The 13,020-nt window shown below is 44.4% G+C and overlaps 1 protein-coding gene across 8 annotated transcripts in view; it reads left to right on the top strand.

The window, feature by feature from the left end:
* Positions 1-13,020, top strand: part of SLX4IP (SLX4 interacting protein) — a 123,398-nt gene that overhangs the window by 561 nt on the left and 109,817 nt on the right. For 6 of the 8 annotated variants that reach the window (XM_089777539.1, XM_089777536.1, XM_075925663.2 and 3 more), the window contains exons 2-3: positions 2,362-2,385; positions 10,997-11,046. In XM_089777539.1, coding sequence (XP_089633665.1) covers positions 11,020-11,046 — 27 coding nt within the window. In that variant the 5' untranslated portion in view covers positions 2,362-2,385; positions 10,997-11,019. The remainder of the gene's footprint in view (positions 1-2,361; positions 2,386-10,996; positions 11,047-13,020) is intronic. The other 2 variants (XM_089777540.1, XM_089777537.1) reach the window with 1 other exon arrangement.

Below are 13,020 nucleotides of genomic sequence, written 5' to 3'. Positions count from 1 at the left end.
CCCCCAGGCATTCACCCCCGACCTCCCCGCTCCCTTTGCGCGCCCCCCAAGCCTACCACTGCTGCCCCCAGGCGTTCACCCCCAACTGCTCTGTCCCTTTCCATGCACCCCAAATCTATCCCCTGCTAGTGCTGTACCTTTTGCATTCACCCCCCGGCTTTCCTGCCAATTTGCATTAACCTAACGGCTACTGTTATCCCCTTTGTATTCGCCCCCAACTTCCCTGCCCCTTTGGCATTCGCCCCCAAGCTACCATTGGACTGTTGTTTGTCCCCGTTAGATTCACCCCCATTTTCCCTCCCCCTTTGCATTCATTCCCAAACCTACCATTGCTAGTGTTATCTGCCCCCTTTGCATTCAGTCTTCAAACTTCCCTGCCCCCTTTGCATTCACCCCCAAGCTACCATTGGACTGTTGTTTGTCCCCGTTAGATTCACCCCCATTTTCCCTCCCCCTTTGCATTCATTCCCAAACCTACCATTGCTAGTGTTATCTGCCCCCTTTGCATTCAGTCTTCAAACTTCCCTGCCCCCTTTGCATTCACCCCCAAGCTACCATTGGACTGTTGTTTGTCCCCATTAGATTCACCCCCATTTTCCCTCCCCCTTTGCATTCATTCCCAAACCTACCATTGCTAGTGTTATCTGCCCCCTTTGCATTCACCCCCAAACCACTGCACCACCATTGCTGTTTGAACTGGAATGATGAGACCCATGGATACACATGATGGCTACGTCTACACTGGCATGATTTTCCGGAAATGCTTTTAACGGAAAAGAGTTTCCGTTAAAAGTATTTCCGGAAAAGCGCGTCTAGATTGGCAGGACACTTTTCTGGAAAAGCACTTTTTCCGGAAAAGAATCCGTAGCTAATCTAGACGCGCTTTTCCGCAAAAAAGCCCCGATTGTCATTTTCGCGATCAGGGCTTTTTTGCGGAAAACACTACTGTGCTGTCTACATTGGCCCTTTTCCGGAACAGTTTTCCGGAAAAAGACTTTTGCCCAAACGGGAGCAGCATAGTTTTTCCGGAAAAGCGCTGATGATTTTACATTAGATTGTCAGTGCTTTTCCGGAAATTCAAGCGGCCAGTGTAGACAGCTGGCAAGTTTTTCCGGAAAAGTGGCTGATTTTCCAGATAACTTGTCAGTGTAGACACAGCCAATATGTTGGAGAAGAGCCTACATGGTTTTTGAAAAGGGAAGTGATGCCTTCCTATAACTCTTTGAGGAAGGTCAACAATGGTGGACTAGGTTTATTCCATGGATATAGTGTGCTCAAATTTTCCTACTGCTGCCCGCCCTCTTTTCAATCATCCCAACTTTCCATACTTCCTTTTCCTTCACTCCAAACTGCCTCATGTCCAATGTTGCTGCCTGCCCCTTTTCCTTTTTTTCCAAATTTCTACATCCCTTTTGCATTCTTCCTCCAAATCTCCCCACCCTTCTTGCATTCACTCTCCCAAACTGCCCCTAGTCTTGCGTTCCCATTTAGGATTCATCCCTGTCAATTTCCCCACTGCTAGTCCGCTTTGCATTCTCCCCAGATCTCCCTGCCCTTTTTGCATTCACTCCCCCCCCCGCCTGCTTGCTACCATTGCATACATCCCAAACTAGCCTTCGTTGCTGGTGCTGCCCAGGCCTGTTTCATTCACTCCCCAAATCTCACTACTCCTAGTGTTGCTGTTTTCTTTGCAATCTCCTTTGCAGGAGTGAGACCAAGGCTGGGCCACCACAGCAGGAGTGGGGTCATGGCCAGATGGGGAATGGCGCTGGGCTGCCACAGCTGAAACTGTGGGCAAATGGGTCGATTTCAGACCCTCTCTGCAGAAGCAAGGCCAGGTCCAGACTCCTGTGGCAGGAGTGGGGCCTCTGCCAGCTCCTCCTGCGGCAGATCTGGGTCATGGCCGTGCTGCCACAGTTACAGCCCCGCTGGATAGGGACTGATTCTGCACCCCATACTCCAGCAGGAGTGGTGCCAGGAACTGTGACCAGATGGGAACTGCTGCCAGTCCCTCCAAGTACCCTGGCTGGGAGTATGTGCACCTCCCCTATAGAGCACCCCCAGCTGGCCCCTTTAAATTGCCTGTCTGCCTCCTGCAGAGCAGCACGCTCCAGCTGGCTCCTGCTGGAGCACAGCCTGCTCTTTCCAGAGCTGGGCACTGGGGCTTACTTTCATCTGTTTAGGCACCTAAATATCTTTGAGAATCTGTCCCCATGATCCTCTTCCATACCATATTCTGGTGCTCGAAAGAGGTAGACTACAAATCTTAATTTAAGTTCGGTGGAGCTAACTCGCTCTTATTAAATATGTTTCTGTCTTCCATATGTTCTTCATGAATCCTTGATTCATCACTTGGAGCAGCATTTGACACCTTATGTGTAACAGGTGGGTATGTTGAGATTGACACTTCAGTTAATCTTGGTGGACTTTGCTCTTGTGTACCTCTCTCAGGGTGCGTCTATGCAGCAGGGCTTACCTTGAAATAAACTATGCAAACTGAGCTATGACAATTGTGTAGCTTATTTCAAAATAGAGCACTCTTCCTCCGACTTCCCTTTCTTCTCGTACAATGAGGGTTACAGGAGTTGGAGTAAGAAGCCCTCTAGCTTGACACTATTTCAACATTATTTTGAAATAATGCTTCTGTGTAGATGTACCCTCACTGAATTGCTACACCATAACACTTTCTTCCTAAAGAATTGTATGTTCCGGCACCTCGTTGAATCTAGAGTGTTCCATATTTCAGTATTCCACATAGCTGGCCATAAAAGTAGTGTTAAAAGGTAGGAAAGGGACTTTCAGTTTCCAAGGAAAGCTCTTGATCCTGTGCCAAAAGCCCCTTCATATTTTGACTGTGGTCCTTAAATATATTACAAAGCAGTCATTTTCCCTTAAACTAGTGGCCATCCCCAGGCTTGACAATCATATTTGGTAAGAACATTATTTTCCATCTGTTGCTGCTTTTTTCTTTCTGTTTTCAAAGGAGAGTAATTTTGACAACTGGAATAGTTGCCTTATAGCTTCATCTTTACAATTATGCTATGTCTGTACTGCTCACGTTTTGTGCAAGAAATATGCAAATGAGGCTAAGTGTGGACTATCGCTGAGCCTCATTTGCGCAATAGGCTTTTGCACAAGAGCCGTTCATCCGGAAAAAATGTGGAAGAACAACTCTTGCGCAAGAGGAGATTTTTTTTCAAAAGCCTCTTGCGCAAAGAGTGGGCACTCATTAATTATGCAAATGAGGCTCGGTGATATTGCACGCGTAGCCTTATTTGCATATTTCTTGCACAAAACGGGCGCAGTATAGACATAGCCTGAATGTTAAGTTTCCTATTTTATTATCTTGTATAGTACTAAACACATCAAGGCTTACATAAGAAATAATTTCAAGGCCTTTCACTTTCCATATTTTAAAGCACCTTGCTCTCTCTTCTTACTAGCATTTCGTTTAATCAGAATTCCACAGTAAAGCTAAGTGCAGATGAAAAAATATATCAAGTGCTGTCAATTGATTTTGATGCTCAAATCTTTTCATTTACAGTTTGGAAAGCTCTTATCCAGTTAAACTCCAGGGAAAGAGTTTTGTGGTAGAGAGTCTGTCCCACTCTATGCTTCAGATGGGATTTTTGCTCAATTTGGATAAATATTTCAAAAAGGTTTTGCAAACATCTGCTTGAATGAAAACTTCATGCTTGTTTTACTGGTTTGCAAAAGGAAAAATATTGTAAATGTTTGAATTAATACACATTTGTATGAAAATACTGGCATATTTTTTATATGAGTATATGCACTGATTGTAGGTTTGGGAATCAAACATTCAAGTAACATATGACAATATTATATGAATTTAGGGACCAGACACATGAAGCAAATATATTAATTGTAAATACAGGCAGTCCCCGGGTTACGTACAAGATAGGGACTGTAGGTTTGTTCTTAAGTTGAATCTGTATGTAAGTCGGAACTGGTGTCAGCCGCTGCTGAAACTGATCAGTTTCAACCGTGGCTGAATCTGGATGCCAGTTCTGACTTACATACAGATTCAACTTAAGAAACCCAGGCGTCCCCAAGTCAGCTGCTGCTGAAACTGATCAGCGGCTGATTCCAGGAAGCCTGGGGCAGAGCAACTCTGCCTCGGGCTTTCTGTAGTCAGCCGCTGGTCAGTTTCAGCAGCGGCTGACTTGGGGACGCCTGGGGCAGAGCAGCTGGGGTGCTGCTGGGTTGCTCCAGTAGCGCGGCTCCTCGGCGCTACTGGAGCAACCCAGCAGCACCCCAGCTGCTCTACCCCAGGGGTAGGCAAAAAAAGCCTGGTCTGCCTGGGGGGGGGGGGCACTAGCTGCACCCCTCCCCCAGCAGACTAGGGAGACGGGGGTGGCAGGACCGCCCAAGTCCTCCACGGCTTTGCTCCGTCTCCCTGGTCTGCTGACCTGGGAGACGCGGAGCAAAGCCGCAGAGCACGCGGGCAGCGGGACAGTCCAGACGCGCCGCGGCTGTCCCACTGCTGGCGTGCTCCGAGGCTTTGCTTCCCATCTCCCTGGTCTGCTGGTCAGACCAGGGAGATGGGGAGCAAAGCCTCGGAGCACGCCCGCAGTGGGACAGCCCCGGCGCGCTTGAGCTGTCCCCCTGCGGGCGTGCTCCGCGGCTTTGCTCCCCGTCTCCCTGGTCTACAGGGAGACGGGGAGCAAAGCCGCGGAGCACGCCCGCAGTGGGACAGCCCAGGCGCGCTTGGGCTGTCCCACTGCGGGCGTGATCCGAGGCTTTGCTCCCCATCTCTCTGGTCTGCTGGTCGGGAGACGGGGAGCAAAGCCACGGAGCACGCCCGCAGGGGGACAGCTCAAGCGCGCCCGGGCTGTCCCGCTGCGGGCGTGCTCCAAGGCTTTGCTCCCCGTCTCCCTGCAGACCAGGGAGACGGGGAGCAGCTTTTCTCGCCCCGGAGGACGGGGGCGGTGGACTGGGCGTCCCACCGCTCCCGTCCTCCGGGGCGAGAAAAGCCCCTTTCGTAACTGCGGATCCGACATAAGTCGGATCCGCGTAACTCGGGGACTGCCTGTATATAAAATAAAGTTATACTGTAGTTTAGGCTAGTAATCCTCTTATCCAGATTTAAAAATGGAAGTGTTTGTGGATAACTAATGAATAAATAAACTATCATTTATATTACAGTATTTCTTTGAGGCCCCAAATGATACTGCGTATGATCTTTTTTCTTTTTTATAAAAAGTTTCTCTAAATAAAAGTGGGCTTTTTTATGGGGAAGAGAGGTGGGTTTTTTATCACCTGAATAATATATACAAACTTTTATTAATGTACATAGATGGATCAGACAGCCAATGGCATGTCAGGTACACTTTTCTGGAAACACTTTATTTATTCCAAAGTGTACTACCCTCTTGTGCCTTATTTAGCCTGGGAACTCCCAAAGCTGTGTGTCTCAAGTATTCTTGGCTCCTTTCCGCCTGCAGTGGCTGGAACAATTCACTCCTGCTGGGTAAGCTCAGCATCCTCTCATGTCTCAGTAGCTGATTCCTTTTCTGCCACTGACAGCTGAGTGGCTGTTTCTGATTGCTCATACAGCAGGTTATATTTTTAACTGATTTAGCTAATTATTTTTTTCTAAGTTTTTAGGATTCATTTATGTTTATTCTGTCTTCAAAGCCTCTTCTGCCTGTCTGAGCAGGAAGTGAGTGGGATTTTGTACAAATTAGCGCATCTTTGAACCTCAGCTCACATGACTGTAAATTATTTTCCTGGATATCTTATGATGGATTTTTTTGCATTTTTTTTCAGTCCTCTGTTGTATTTGGCTTGCTATGAGGGAATTTGTCTCTGTGGTAATGTTCTGTGTGAAATACTGTGAGATTAATGTCTGACTACAGAATATTTCTGGATAGCAGACAGAAGGCAAACCAACCAACCTTTTTGTAGCGGCGGTTGATAGCTGCAGCTGATGTTCCCTCTAATCTTTTCCAGCCGTGTGCAGAATATTTGTGTGTGTATCAAACCATGTGCAGATGTGCACCACCTGTAGAAATAAAACCTAGCTATGGGCACTCTGCTAATGAACTGAGCGGCATTTGAATCTCCTCTGAGTGGCTGCACAAACGCACAGTTTACGGGGAACGGTGGTTGCATGCTTTTTGTGCATGATGTTTTGTGCAAGCATCACCACCAAGATGCATCTTGGGGGAGTCAGATAAAAGAATGCTTCTCTTTGCTTCTTGGGATGACTGTAATGCAATGAGTGTTTGATGGAAAGATTCTGTCATATTTTGTAGTATTTACCACCCTTTCCCAGGCAGCTGTACAGTAGCAAGTAATTGAATCATCAACTTGCCAGACACAAAGCTGCTCCCCCAGTTCACCAAGCTGCAGTATTGTGTGAAGTTTTAAGCCTCAGTGCTTGTGAGAGTAGAGGAACTTAAAGGCACCATATCTGAGCAGCATTGAACACACCTCTTGGCATGCACATAGTCCTAGCTGCATACTTTGTGTATCCAGGTGGATGGTCACACAGAATAATCCATAGGGTTGCTTAATAAACTATAGCTGTTATGAAGACTCTTAGTGATGCTCTCCAGAGTAGAGGAGGTGTACCCATAATCCCATGTTCCCCTATGCTGAATGGGAATTTTGGTTAAGCAATCTTCAGTCATGATTTCTAGCAAGTTGGATAACCTCTGTGTTAAATTTCAATTAATTAACTCATCAAATAGTTGATAGGATTTCCATCGACTATTCGATTAGTCGATAAGAACTTCTGCGTTCTGCCTTTGAAATGTACAAGAGCCCCAGCAGTGGCTCTTGTACATTTTAAAGCTGGTACACTGGGTGGAACCAGAGGCTAGCAGGGAGTCCCCCGCTGACCCCAGCCTCCATACGGGCGCTTCCGCTTTGAAATATACACAAGCCCCCATTGGCGACTCATGTACATTTCAAAGCTGGCATACCACATGGAGCCTGGGGCCAGAAGGAAGTCCCCCGCTGACTCCTGGCTCCACACGGGCGTGCTTCCCCTTTGAAATGTATGAGAGTCCCTGCTGTTGATGAGAAATTTCTGTTGGTGAGAAAGACAAGCTTTAAACAGAGTTCTTCTTCAGGACTGCAAGCGTATCACAGTTTTGCAGTTAAATATACCTTGTCTCTCTACTATCCTGTGACCAACACAGCTACAACAACATTGCATACAACAATAGACTGATAAATATCACTCAGGTAGCATATACCTAGCTAGAGGTCATAGGGATCTGTGAGCAGGGCCAGAGTCCATGACGCTGGACAGAACCTCAGCAGGACTCGCAAATTAAGTAGCAAAACTTAGTTGAGGGTTTCAGATTTGTTAACAATTTTACCTGTAAAGCAGTCAAATGTTTGGACACAGATGTGTTTTTGGACACATTCTGTAAATCCATTTTAACATTCTAAAACCTAAACAAAACAGTGTAAACAAGGCATCTTTTTTCACCAACTAGAGCTTCCAGTCCTGGCTTTGGTCAGCAAACAGGTATTAGTTCTTCCCTGAAAAGAACTCTACCTCATTTTAAAGCTCTGGTCCTAACTAACCTCAGAAAGTTAGGATTTATTTCCCAGATTCCCATACCTGAAGGCACTCAGGACATAATTGCAATGGGATGTGTCATAACTAGGGTTGTCAAACAATTAAAAACATTAATCACAATTCATCATACAATTAAAAAAATTAATCACAATTAAACCAGTGATTAAAATTAATTGTAATTAGTCATACTTTTAATAATAGAATATCATTTATTTATATATATTTGGATGCTTCCTACATTTTAATTGTATTGACTTAAATTACACTACAGATTACAAAGTGTATAGTACTTTTATTTTTTATTACAAATATTTGCATTTTAAGAAAACAAAAGAAAGAATATTTTCCATTCGCTTAATACAAGTACTGCACTGTAGTGTCTTTGTCATGAAATTTGAACTTACAAATGTAGAATTATGTACAAAAAATGGTTATTTTTAATGCAATGTTAAAAGTTTAACGCCTACAGATCCCTCTTAGTCCTACTTCTTGTTCAGCTAATTGTTCAGAGAAATAAGTTTGTTTACATTTACTAAAGATAATGCTGCCTGCTTCTTATTTACTATGTCACCTGAAGTGAGAACAGGTGTTTGCATGGCATTTTTGTAGTCAGCAAGGTATTTACATACCAGATATGGTAAACATTCTTATCCTCTTACATGTTTCAGCCATCATGGCAGAGGTCATACTTCTATGCTGATGATGTTTGTTTAAAAATGCGTGAAATAAATTTGTGACTGAACTCTTTGGCTACATCTAGACTGCAAGCCTCTTTCGAAAAAGAGCGTCTAAACTGCAACCAATACTTTCGAAAAAGCAAGCCGCTTTTTCGAAAGAAAGCACCCAGGCAGTCTGGATGCTCTCTTTCGAAAACGCCGTGTTTGCATTCAAGAACGCCTTTTTTTGAAAGAGCACTTTCGAAAAAAGGCGTTCTTCCTCGTGAAATTAGGTTTACTGCCGTCGAAAGAAAAGCCGCTTTCTTTCGATTTAATTTCAAAAGAATGCAGCTGTAGTCTAGACGCAAGTGAAGTTTTTTCGAAAAAAGGCTACTTTTTTCGAAAAAACCCTTGAGTCTGGACACAGCCTTTGAGGGAGAATTGTATGTCTCCTGCTCTATTTTACCTACAGTCTGTTTTATATATCATGTGACAGCATTCTCTGATAATGACCAGGCACATGTTCATTTTAAGAACACTTTCACTGCAAATTTGACAAAACATAAAGAAGGCATCTATGTGAGATTTATGAAAATAGCTACAGCACTCAACCCAAAGTTTAATAATCTGAAATGCCTTCTAAAATCTCAAAGGGAAGAGGTATGGAACATGCTTTCAGAAATCTTAAAAGAGCAAGACTCCAGTGCAGAAACTCAACCTTCTGCTGGTGGAATCTGACTTAGATGATGAAAATGAACATTCATTAATGCGTACTGCTTTGGATCACTATTGAGCTGAATCCATCATCAGCATGGACACATGTCCTCTGGAATGGTGATTGAAGCATGAAGGGACGTATGAATCATTAGTGCATCTGGTATGTACATTTTTTATCCTACCCTTCTCTTAGCATTGTGCAAAGGCATTTCTCTTGCATAGTATGTCCTTGGGTAGGACTGTGTTTCTGGGATTTTTACCAGAGCACTAAGGAAGTGAAAATTGTGAATCATCAAAGGCCTCCTAAACTTCTTCACCAGGGTCTTCTGTAGAGAAAGGTAGGCATTTTGATTTTTATAATATAGATGGTGTAATTTTTAGAGTGTGAGTACTAAAAAATAATAAGTGTAGATAGAGAAAAGAAGCTGATAGGTCAGGCTAATGAATAAAGAGCAGGGAGGCTCAGTGTGTCTGGATCTGGTCCAGTGGTTGTGGCACTTGCCCAAGATTTGTGACATCTGCCTTCTTTGGCCTGTTGTTTCACCAGGATTTTCTGTGTGACTATTGATTGGTCTGTCTGTGCTTCACTTTCCCATTTGTAAAGTCAGGATGGATAGGATTGCCATACCTCACAGAGATGCTGTGATGATAAATATGTTAAACGTTGTGAGATAGTACAGTAGTGAAGGCCATAAAAGTACCAAAGATAGGTAGTGATGGATCTTCTTAAAATTGAGTAAGAGGTTTCCCTTTGATTTCAGTGGGAGCAGAGTCTACAACAGGCATGTCAAACTCAAAGCCTACTGAGGGCCACACAAACAAAAACTGATAGCTTTCAGGGCCACCAAAGAATGTACTTTGATAGGAAAGTCATAATTATTTATTATTATAAATTATGTTTTACGTATATTTTATAATTTTTCAGGTCTTGTTTTAATATAATACAATAATTTGATGCGTTAAATTGTTATTTGCCCATATAAACTAATTTTTAATTTAAATATAGATTTAAGGTGCTTTTTAATTTTTTTATATGATACATAACTTGTTTTGTTGAAATAAAGCCAAGTATAGACCATGGTTAATCAAATAGAACAGGCTTCTGTGAAAATTTTAGATATTTTGTAAGTTTGAGGTTTTGCATAAACATATAATATTCATGAAACTGCAAAAAATTGACACGTTTATTGATATAAAATTAATATACATTTTGTGATTTTTTTTGGGGGACTAAATAAATAAAAAACAAAATGTTAACAAAATATCCCCCTGTTCTCCCCCAGAGCCAGGCACTCCCATACCTCCATTCTAACCTGATCCCCCACAGCCTCCCCTCTAACCCAATGCCTCCCCCAGAGCCAGACCCCCCTAACCTAATGCCTCCCCCAGAGTAAGGCACTCCCAGCTCTCCCTAACCTAATGCCTGGGTCCTGGAGCCGCCACCGTCGCCACACATTTCTTCTTCAGGCACTGGGGCAGTGTGAGCACAGTGGCCAACTGTGAGCAGGCGCTTGATGTCTGCAGAGCGTCTGGCCAGCTGTGAGCACGTGCTGGAGTGCCCAGCTCAGAGCGGCCCGGCCGGCCGTGAGCACATGCTGGACCACTGAGCACAGAGCGGCCCAGCCGGATCTGAGCAATCACTGGAGCGCACAGCGGCCTGGCTGACCGTGAGAACGTGCTGGAGCGCCCAGCATAGAGCGGCCTGGCCGGCCATGAGGACATGCTGAGTGCTGTGCATGGAGTGGCGCAGCCAGCCGTGAGCAGTCACTGCGGTGCCGTGCACAGAGCGGCCAGTCGGCCAGCTGTGATCTGTATTCGGCCATGTGCTCTGAGCAGCCAGCGGGTTGCACTTTATTCTTTTATAAAAATGTAGTGGCAGGCTTCAAAAAATTTCGCATGCGGCCCGCCAGAAGCCTGTTTGACATACCTGGTCTACAATATGTAAAGCAAGATAAACATGGGGAAAAAAGTAGTAGACTTAAAATTGTGTGCCACTTTGTATAAAGATTTGCTATTCTTTTTTTAGCACAGATCTTTTTTGTAACTTTTTTTTAATATATTTTAGGGGTTTTATTTGAACTGATAATCATGGCGTCCAGCAAGTTTGTTATTAAGGTAAGGCAGAGCTTCAAATCTTTCATAATAACCAACGTTACCATGTTAATCTTTAATATATGGCAGTTATATATGGGGTTATTTCTATACTTAAGTTAATGATAAAGTATCAATTCAGCAAAGTATATTTTGTCCCTTGTATTTCTCACTTACAAAATGGAGACTGTATCCATGACAATAAAAATGCTATTTATATATACTATGTACAACACTGGACCTTGGACTGTTGGAAATTTTGTCCTTTCAAATGAAATTAAAAAAAACTATATTTGTGAAATGTAAAGCTACTAACTTTATAGTTCATAGTGGAGCAGAAAACTACGTAAATTGCCAATGCAGTAGTCTTAACCACCTAGATTAAAAACAGGAATCAATTCTCTCTGACTAATATTTTTACACTAGTGTATTTACTTGACATTGTTTTGTTCCTTAAGGAGGGAGTCAGGGCAGGTGACTGGGAATTTGGGGCATGCAGGAGTCATGGATGAGGGGTGAGGAGGGGCTCTGGCCAGAAGACTGGAGATATGATACCAAACTGGGTGGGGTTGCAACTTCTTTGGAGGATAGGGACATAATTCAAAATGACCTTAGCAAGTTAGAGAAATGGTCAGAGGTAAACAGGATGAGGTTTAATAAAGAGAAATGCAAAGTGCTCCACTTAGGAAGGAACAATCAGTTCCATACATACAAGATGGGAAGCGACTGTCTAGGAAGGAGCATGGCGGAAAGGGATCTAGGGGTCATAGTGGACCACAAGTTGACTATGAGTCAACAGTGTGATGCTGTTGCAAAAAAAGCAAATATGATTCTAGGTTGTATCAACAGGTGTGTTGTAAGCAAAACTCGTGAAGTCATTCTGCCGCTCTACTCTGCACTAGTTAGGCCTCAGCTGGAGTACTGTGTCCAGTTCTGGGCGCCACATTTCAAGAAAGATGTGGAGAAATTGGAAAGGGTACAGAGAAGAGCGACAAGAATGATTAAAGGTTTAGAGAACATGACCTATGAAGCCAGGCTTCATGAACTGGGCTTGTTTAGTTTGGAAAAAAGAAGATTAAGGGGGGACATGATAGCGGTTTTCAAATATCTAAAAGGGTGTCACAAGGAGGAAGGCGAAAATTTGTTCCTCTTGGTTTCTGAGGACAGGACAAGGAGTAATGGGCTTAAAGTGCAGCAGGGGAGGTTTAGATTGGACATTAGGAAAAAATTCCTAACTGTCAGGGTGGTCAAATATTGGAATAAATTGCCAAGGGAGGTGGTGGAATCTCCCTCTCTGGAGATATTTAAGAACAGGTTAGATAGACATCTGTCAGGGATGGTGTAGACGGAGCTTGATCCTGCCTTGAGGGCGGGGGGCTGGACTCGATGACCTCTCGAGGTCCCTTCCAGTCCTATTATTCTATGATTCTATGTGTATAGGGAAGATATGTAGGGAGGGTGAGGGTGACCAAAGCCCGCCTGTCAAGATTCGTACCAAGGCTGCTTCTCTTACTTTTCCTGTTCCTCTCGGAGAGTGAGAACAAAATGCACAGCTTGTCTGCCTTTTGTGCTCCCAGCCAGAGTGAGGCAGGCAGCAAATTGTGCACTTTCCTCTTGCTCCGTGATGAAGGGGAACAGCCAGTAATGTTCCCGTATGAATCAAGGGGGTAAGTTTCAGCTCTCTCACCCCCAAAAGGACACATGACCCTCCCCCAGCCAGCCCCTTTCACCTGCGCGGTGATTCTGTCTCTTTTTCTGTTTTATGAGAAGCAATCCCATTCCAGGTTCATCCCATTTTCCTGGTACAGGCAGTCCCCGAGTTACACGGATCCGACTTATGTCGGATCCGTACTTACGAACCGGGCTTTTCTCGCCCCGGAGGACATGGGCGGCGGGACCGCCCAGCCGCGCCGCAGTCCCGCCGCCTGCATCCTCCGGGGCGAGAAAAGCTGCTCCGCGTCTCCCTGGTCTGCTGGGCTTGTCCCCCAGCAGACTAGG

This window comes from Pelodiscus sinensis, chromosome 3 (genome assembly GCF_052426305.1).
Source record: "Pelodiscus sinensis isolate ZL-2025 chromosome 3, ASM5242630v1, whole genome shotgun sequence".
Lineage (NCBI taxonomy): Eukaryota > Metazoa > Chordata > Testudines > Trionychidae > Pelodiscus > Pelodiscus sinensis.
Note: the sequence above shows the minus strand (reverse complement) of the source record. Positions and strands in the feature narration are given on the sequence as shown.